This window comes from Calonectris borealis, unplaced genomic scaffold (genome assembly GCF_964195595.1).
Source record: "Calonectris borealis unplaced genomic scaffold, bCalBor7.hap1.2 HAP1_SCAFFOLD_35, whole genome shotgun sequence".
In the NCBI taxonomy this organism is placed as follows: Eukaryota; Metazoa; Chordata; class Aves; order Procellariiformes; family Procellariidae; genus Calonectris; species Calonectris borealis.
The window spans coordinates 1,531,933-1,541,059 of NW_027441451.1; the positions used below are offsets into that span (position 1 = coordinate 1,531,933).

The following is a 9,127-nucleotide window of genomic DNA, read 5'->3' on the forward strand; positions in this document are numbered from 1 at the left end:
AGACGACATCAGAAATGGTCATTGTATGAGGACAGGTGAAATTATATGAAAGATTAGAGAAACTGAATACACCGTATAACAGGAAGAACAGTGGTAATGAAGTTACAGGGCAAGACCAATATTTCTTTGGAATATCCCTTTTGAAAGGTCATTGGATTGGTAGAGGTCTCTTGTGAGTGAGGACAAGCAAGAGTTGCACTCATCTTTGAAAGTGGCCAAAAGTGCAACCCAGGGAACCACAGGCTGCACAAGCTCACTTTGGTGGGGGGTGAGCCATTGAATGAGTGCTCCTGGGTGACACTTCTGGGCACCTGAAAGAGAAGAGCATCGCCATGGACTTACCAAGGGTAAATCATGCCTCGCCAACCGGGTTGCCTTCATGATGAAGTAGCTGCATTTGTGCATGAGGGGACAACAGCTGATGTCATTGACCTCCACTTCAGCAAGACTTTTGGCGTGGTCTCCCTCAATATTCTTGTACCCAAGTCAGGCCATTCCAGTCTGGAGAGGGAGACAAACAGATGGGTAACCCACCAGTTGGATGATGAGGCTGAGAGAGCAGGGTGAAGGGGCCATGCTCTACCTGGAGGCCAGGGGATGTACTGGGGTTTGGTGAGGTGGCACAGGGGACTTTCCAGAGCCCTGTGCAGTTTAACACCTGTATCCACTGTCCTCTCAGGAACTTCATGAGATAGACAAAGGAAAAAGGCCAGGTCCTGCACCTGCGATAGACTGACAGCCTGCAGTGGCAGAGGGAGCAGCTCTGCAGAAAAGGCCCTGGTGGTGCTGGGGACAGAAGGCAAAACAAAACCCAGTAGTGTGAGCTGGTGACAAAGGTGGCCAGCAGTGTCCTGGAGTGTGTAAAGAGGAGCCCTGCCAAGACAGTGCTTTAGGCTCTAAACAGAATTTAAACAAAGCCTCTGACTTGGGTTCTATCAACTTAATTGCTAAAAGAGAGGGAGGTGGAGGGATCTCAGCATTTCCAGGTTCCTGCTGAAGATTTAAGGCCTCCGAGAAAGGAGCTGAAGAGAACACTTGTGAACTAGCATAGCCTTTAGATCGATTCACATGTGAGGGCTCTGCTCCCCCATCTCAATCCTTGGCACCCAGAAACCTCACCTGCTTTTCCCTCCTCTCCTCCCAAAACCTGACCAAGAGATGGGAGGAAAGGCAGCAGAAAGGCCCTAGGCCTCTGTGAATCAGCCGGGGTCTGGCACCTGGAGGGCGATGGTGTCATTTCATTGGACACCCCATAAAGACTCAAGCTGGGGAGTGCCTCTGCAAGTCCGAACCAACAAGGTCCATGGCCAGGCAAGGCTGTGTCTCTGGCTGTGTCTGGAGACCCGAACACCTACAGCTTAGATGAAGCTGGGGCTGAACCTCAGGCCTGGGCTTCAGTGGTCTCCTGGGCCCATGGGCAGAGATGCAGTGGAGGCCCAAGTGAGGCTGCTCTAGGGCCCTGACAGTGCCTCCATGGGTTCTCACCTGCCAGTGTCCTCAATAGGTCAAGTTCTCATGCCCTGATGTGCAGGATCTGCTCTCTGCTTCTCTCCTTCCCCACCTCCCTGGGGATCCGAGAGATCGCAATTTCATGGTCACTACAGCCAAGGCAGACACTGGTCCTCACATCCCTGAGCAGCTCTTCCTCCTTTGGGAGTACCAGCTCCAGGTGAACATCAGACTGGGTGGCCCGTTTGGCAGCTGTGCTAAGAACTTTTCCAGAACCTCCACAAGAAACCTCCTGGACTGTTTGCATCCTGCTGTCTCACTTGACCAGTGAACACCAGGGAGACTGAGTCCCCCATAAGAGCCAGGGTCTGTGATCCACAGATTTCCTCAGGTCATTTAAACAAGACTTAGTTCATTCCTCACCCTGACTCTATGACCTGTAGCTCTGTCCTGGGTCTGGCTGGGATGCAGTTAATTCTCTCCATAGCAGACCGTATGGTGATCTGCTTTGGGTTTGTTACTAAACCAGCGCTGGTAACACACCAGGGTTTTGGCTACTGCTGAGCAGTCCCTGCAGAGCCTGAAGGTTTTCTCCTTCTCACACTCTGCCCCCTCTGCAAGTAGGCTGGGGGTACGCAAGAGGTTGGCAGAGGCACAGCTGGGAAAGCTGACCCCAACGGACCAAAGCAATATTCTGTACCAAATGATGTCATGCTCAACAAAAGAACCGCAAGGAAAGACGGAGGAAGGGGGGACATTTGTGGTCATGGCATTTGTCTTCCCAAGTAACTGACACACATGATGCTTTCCTGGCAGTGGCTAAACATCTGCTGGCCGATGGGAAGTGTGAATGAATTCCCCATTTTGCTTTACCTGCACACACAGTTTTGCTTCACCTATTAAACCCTCTTTGTCTTGACTCCTGAGTTTTCTCGCTTCTGCACTTCCGATTCTCTCCCCTGTCCCCCTGGGGTTGTAGTGGGGGAGTGAGCAAGTGATTCTGGGTGTTTTGTTGCTGGCCAGACACAAACCAGAAGTAACTCCTACTGCAGTGTCATCTTTTCTGGCCTCTCGTCTGACCCCCACACAAGCTCTCACCTCACCTGTTCCCTGTGCCGTAGAGGAGCTCCATGCACCTGCACTGCCCTGACGTCACACAAGGCAGCCCCCACTTCTCGTCTTCCCTGTTTGTCTCTCCTCAAAATATTGTATCTCCACCCACCACAAAAGCCGTGGGAGCTGTCCTTCCCCACCTCAGCTCTTGTTACACTGAAGTCACAGCTCTGTGATGGCACACACGGCTCCTGCTCTCTGTGGCCCAGGCTGGGGGCTTTGGTGCCCATTTGGGCTGCAGCCCCTCCGATGGGGCACCAGGGCCAAGGGCAGACTTGTCCCATGCAAACCTGGTACCCAGAGATGGGCCCCCGTGTGTGGGAAGGCTTTGCTTCCCAGCAGAGGCATGCTGGAGTGGGTGGCAGGTGGCAACAGAATGGTGGATGAGGTTGCCACCCCGACAGCAAAAGCTGCAGTGCCCAAGGCCAGAGAGAAAGAGGCGAGGGCTGTGCAGCCCCGTCAGGAGAGGGGTTTGCTGTCCCAGGTGACTCTGCAGCACCGTGGGGCCTGTGCCAGAGGTGGGGCTGATCTCCACGAAGGACAAGGTGCTGCTGAGAATGTCCCTGGGGGAGGACAGCCTGTGATCCAGCCACACCTGCACATCATGCTGGGGGCTGAGCGGTGTGCTGGTTTTGGCTGGGATAGAGTTAATTTTCTCCACAGTAGCCAGTATGGGGCTGTGGTTTGGATTTGTGCTGAAGACAGTGTTGATAACCCAGGGCTGTTTTCGTTCTGCTGAGCAGGGCTTACACAGGGTCAAGGCCTTTTCTGCTCCTCACCCCACCCCACCAGCGAGTAGGCTGGGGGTGCACAGAAGTTGGGAGGGGACACAGCTGGGACAGCTGACCCCACGTGACTAAAGGGATGTTCCATATGATATGACGTCATGTTCAGCAATTAAAAGCTGGGGGGAAGAAGAAGAAAGGGAGGAATGTTCGGAATGGTGGCGTTTCTCTTGCCAAGATGGCTGAATATCTGCCTGCCGATGGGAAGGAGTGAATGGAACTGAATGGGAAGGTCAGCCTCCCCATCAGCCCCAGGGATGGTGCTGGCCCCAACGCCACGAGGAAATGGAGGCTACTCACTCGCTGGCTCTCCTGATTTCATATTGCAGGTGATGCCCAACCCTGACTGAATTTGCCCCCTCCTCTGCTCCCACCTGCCCCACTCCCCACGACAGCACGACAGTCCTGGCCCTGGACCTCCTCCGGCACCTCCTGCATCTCTCCAGTCTCCCCTCCCTCTGCCTGCTGGGTCCCCACTCACTCCCATGGCACTGCAGAGTCCTTGTCCATGGATACGTCGATTTGGTGCTTTCCTTTTGGGGGACTTCACCTTGGAGGGTGTTTCACCTTCTGAGTCTCCATTCATTCCAAGCCCAGGGCCCGGGGTGGGTCCCAATCCTCTCCTCTCCTCACCCCTCCAAAGTCATTTCCAGAGACTCTGGTATGTGCCATCAGTCTTGTCATCCATGAAGAAATGTGAGAAGATAATGGGAGCTCATGGACCATCTCCCCTGCCATTGGACACCAAGAAGAGAGCTCTTAAATCCAGACCGTTTGGTCCAGTGGAACCCAATGGTACCGTGAGCTTAATCCCAAAACACTGAGAATAAAAAGGAGAACAGACTTTTTAAAATATCAATTCCTTGGATATTTATTTGGAAGCAACTCTCGGGGAAGAGCCCAGCCTTCAGGTGCTGCACCTGGGAGATCCCCTTTTATTGAAGAGCTGCTATTGGGCATGCCACATCTGACACAGTGTTGGGCAAGAGTCACAGGATCAAGCCGCAAGACAAGTAGTATAAACCCAGAAAATTATATATAAGCAGGATTATCACAAGAGAAAAAATCAGACTCGTGGCCTAAGATAAACTCTGGGGAATGTGCAGAGAAGGGGAGGCAGGTTATTGTTGGTGAAACAGCGTCCACTGGGCCAGTTTCCATAGGGCATCCTTGAGCTCCTGGTTCCTCATGCTGTAGATGAGGGGGTTCACTGCTGGAGGCACCACTGAGTACAGCACTGCCACCACCAGGTCCAGGGATGGGGAGGAGATGGAGGGGGGCTTTAGGTATGCAAATATGCCAGTGCTGACAAAGAGGGAGACCACAGCCAGGTGAGGGAGGCACGTGGAAAAGGCTTTGTGCCGTCCCTGCTCAGAGGGGATCCTCAGCACAGCCCTGAAGATCTCCACATAGGACACCACAATGAAAACAAAACACCCAAATCCTAAACAGGCACTAACCACAAGAAGCCCAACCTCCCTGAGGTAGGAGTGTGAGCAGGAGAGCTTGAGGATCTGGGGGATTTCACAGAAGAACTGGTCCACAGCATTGCCGTGGCAGAGGGGTAGTGAAAATGTATTGGCCGTGTGCAGGAGAGCAGTGAGAAACCCACTGGCCCAGGCAGCTGCTGCCATGTGGACACAAGCTCTGCTGCCCAGGAGGGTCCCGTACTGCAGGGGGTGGCAGATGGCAACGTAGCGGTCGTAGGCCATGACAGTGAGAAGACAATACTCTGCTGAAATGAAAAAGACAAACAGAAAGAGCTGTGCAGCACATCCTGCGTAGGAGATGTCCCTGGTGTCCCAGAGGGAATTGGCCATGGCTTTGGGGAGAGTGGTGGAGATGGAGCCCAGGTCGAGGAGGGAGAGGTTGAGGAGGAAGAAGTACATGGGGGTGTGCAGGCGGTGGTCGCAGGCTATGGCGGTGATGATGAGGCCGTTGCCCAGGAGGGCAGCCAGGTAGATGCCCAGGAAGAGCCACAAGTGCAAGAGCTGCAGCTCCCGCGTGTCTGCGAAGGCCAGGAGGAGGAACTGGGTGATGGAGCTGCCGTTGGACATTTGCTGTTTCTTGGCATAGGGGTACTGTTCAAAACTGGAAAAGACAAGGAAAAAGTATGACAGACTTCTCCAAGCAAAGCCACTCCTTTTTTCATAGAAATCCACCCCCCCTAAAATTGAAATGCATTTCCTTCTCTGGTTTGTGCTGGCTGAGTGTGCTGTGAGGAGCAGGACCTCTGTCCACGGCCAAGGAGCCAGCTTTTCTCTGCTGCAGTGGGTACCTGGCAGCTGGTTTGTGACAGCTCCGATGTTCCCATGGGATGTCAGATGTCATCCGCCCTTAATGGAAAAAATCAGTATCTGCACTCATGACTCTCAAGAGCGTGGGCTGCAGAAGAGAGGCTTAGCGTGTCCTTATAAGAATTTTGTCTCTGTTTTTTATTTTCCACCATCACATCTGCTGAGTGTTCTTTTTAGGGGTAGAAATGCTCATTTCTATGACTGAAAATGTGAAGAGTCTTGAGACAGGACAGGCAAAAGGGCTCAGCTCTCTGTGGCTTAGTGCAGTCAGGTGAGCTGCAGTGTCCATCAGTCTGTTACCCAGCTGCCCTGCTCTTTCCCTTGTGCTGCCTCAAAGATGACTTCACACATAAATTACTCATTAAAAGAAACCAAACCAAACCACTGGGCTCTGATGAAAGCAGGGGAGCACTGTTGCAGAGGGCAGATCTGCACACTCTTCTCTTTCCCACCCCAGAGGTGGAGTTGTGATGGAGAAGGACACCGTCCCTCACAAGAGAAGCAAAGGACTCTGAGCGGAGAGTACTGACCTCCAAGGGAAAGCTCAGCCCTCCCTAGGATCCTACAGGAGAGCTGTGCCTCTCTGGAGGGCAGCTCGCAAGCCCAGCAGGACAGGCAAAGCGGAGGGTCAGGGGTCCTGAAGAAGGGATGTCCTAAAGGGAGAGTCAGCTCATTGCCCAGCAGACAATGCCCAGAAGACATCCACAGTGAAGGACCGAATGAGAGCTGCCTTAACGGAGCCTACCCCGGTGCTTGTTTGCAGCTTCCTCCCACCCCCTGCCCGGGTCTCTGCTGCCTGGAGCTGTCCCTGCCGAGAGCTGGTTCCCTGTCCCCACCTCTCCTCCCTGTCGGTGCTCACAGACCCCATCCCACCCGCTGTGTGCTCAGCTCTGCCCTGCAGACCCCTCCCGGCAGCCGGGCACTGCGCAATGTCTTCTCTGTCCATGCATGCTCTGATGGGATCATCAGACCAACCCTGATGAGGCTGGAGAAGTTGTACTGCTGCTGTCTGTAAGCCACGGTGTGTTGATTTCTCATACTCCCTGCTTTATTCACCTCCAAGAGTAACAGATTTGGAAATTCAGTGCCTCTTCTTGACATGAGACATTAATTTCTATGTCCCATTGCCCACCCAGGCAACCCAGAGTACAAGGTAGAAAGAACAGGATACTTGCTTTTAAGGTAGCCCCTGCCTTGCTGTTCTTCTTTAAAAGTCTTCTGGGAATGTCCTGTAGTGGTCTGAAGATGTGAGCAGGGCTGACCCAGGCAGCAGCCTCTCGACAGCAGAAGGACCCTGCCCTGCTGGGGCTCGCTCCTTCCACCCACAGCTTCTCCCCACAGCGCCGTGGGGAGCTCCCCGGGCAGGCTGAGTGCTGAGCCTGGCAGGCGGCAGAGTCCCTGCCCCAGCACACAGCCCCTGGGGTGCAGGGACCCTGCTCGCAAGGACAGCCCTGGGCACCCCTGCCTGCACACCCCTGCAGTCCCCCCCAGCAGAAGGCAGCCCTCATGCCCTGTCCCTCTGACCGTGCAGCAGGGAAGCCCTGCTCTGCACCATGTCCTCCTCCTCCACACCAGAGAAGGTGGGAGAGACCTCCGCAAATGTCCCACAGGCTGTGGCATGTGCCAGCTTTTGGAGATCTCTCCAGGCACCGCAGCTTCTTTGCCCTGCACCCGGAGACTTACCGTGTCAAGGGCTGTGAAGGTTTCTCCTCCCGTTCATTCTCAGCACCCTCCCAGCCCAGACTGCCTCTAACCTCTCTCAACCTCGCTCCTCTCCCCTTGGTGCCTGCAGGCAGTGCCCCCAGCCCTGCTCCTGGGCAGAGCTGTCTCTCTGCAGCGCTGCCCGCTTGCCAGGAGCTCCCTCCATCCCAGGAGCCCAGCCCAGCTCAGCAGCAGAGGACCAGCCCAAGACACCACTTGCTCTGCCCCCTCGGGGCTCCCTCCACGTGTCCCTGCGCCTCCAGGGAACCTGCTGGGAACAGCCTGAAGCCATCGCTGATGGTCCCTCCCTCAGCTGCGGAGAGACACTTCTTTCCAGCAGGGGCATTTCTCCCATCTGAAGAAGACTCAGCTCCAGGAATCACCTTTTCATTGGCCCATCTGTAGACAGGACACCCGGACAGGGACAGGGAAGGACCTCATTTAGCACTGCCCAGGGAAGGGATTCAGCCCTCATTCCATGGTTGTGGCCCTGGGGCTAGAAGTGGGCTCAGCTGCCCCCCACGCACAGCACAAGCCCACAGGAGGTGGGATTCCTCTGGCCTCAGCTCAGGTGTGCACACAGCAGACACCTGCATGTCAGCTCCTTCTCTCAGCTCCCTGCTAATTAATGGAGATGGAGGCCAGGGCTGACGTGGTCACATGCAAAGACCTGGGGACATTTGGAGTGCCAGAGGTGGTCCAAGATACCTGGAGCTAGCTGCAAGCTCTAGTGGAGCAATGCTGAGAGACAGGGCAGCATCTGGGGGCATCTTCTTGGAGGCTGGAGGTGAATCTCTTTGGCCAGTGGAAATGGCATCAGATGCCCACATTTAGGATGATGGAGCCTGTCTCTCTTCTTTATGTTCTGGGCAGCCTACGCAGGGATTCATCTGATGGAGTCATGTACCACAGGGAGAGCTCAGTTCCTCTCTGTCTTTCCCATCCGCCAGGTTGACTAGATCTCCATTGGCTCTAATGGCGGTGGTGTCCTGAACATTCTCCCATTGCCCAATCAACTTCAGGGCAGTTATTCCATTTAAGGCCAGTTACAGGCCTGTAATGGTAGGTGAGGTGCCAAGGCTCTCACACACAGCGACATGCAGTTGGCAGGGACAGCGATGGTCCTACACAGGAAAGCCATCCCCATGCAGAGCGAGGGTGTGACAGACACCCAGACAGCATTGCGACAGATCCAGTGCCTTTGGGCCAGAAACTGATTGCCACCCCTGCAGCGTGGCAAGGTCCGTCCCTTCTCTCTCCAGTAGAGGTAGGGCACTCCATGGATAGGAAGCCCATCACACCAGGGCCACCACGCGTGTGCCTACACCTTCAGACTTCTGGTTTTTCTCTCCACCAACCTTCCCTCACCCCCTGGAGAACACAGTCAGGGACCAGACCAACAGTTGTCACAGTGGCCGGTCAGGAGCACCTTGTCATTCCTGGAGGTCAGCTTCACCTCCACCAAAGGCCCTCGGGGACAGCAGAGACCCCACCGACAGCAAACCCATGTCTTGCCAGGGCTGCCCTTCCCAGCCCTGGTCCTCTCTGCCCTTGGGGACAGCAGGGTTTGCTCACTCTCTTGGCACCCAGGTTCAGCTTTATGTTTCCACCTGCTCTCCACCCCGGCATGTCTCTGCTGTGAAGCAAAGACTTTGCACACATGGGGGCTTGGACACTTGGTCCCAGTTTTGCCTAAGACAAGTGAGAGCTTGGCCTGGGGCTGCACCTGCAGTGCCACAGCCCAAATGTGCACTGATGGCCTCAGCCAGGGGCACAGCCAGG

The 9,127-nt window shown here is 54.9% G+C and overlaps 1 protein-coding gene across 1 annotated transcript; it reads right to left on the reverse strand.

The window, feature by feature from the left end:
• Positions 1–4,468: 4,468 nt before the first annotated feature.
• LOC142076210 (olfactory receptor 14A16-like) lies at positions 4,469–5,404 on the reverse strand. The gene has a single exon (XM_075138590.1). It carries the CDS (start codon positions 5,402–5,404, stop codon positions 4,469–4,471), a length of 936 nt encoding a protein of 311 aa, XP_074994691.1.
• Between the last annotated feature and the right edge of the window lie 3,723 nt (positions 5,405–9,127).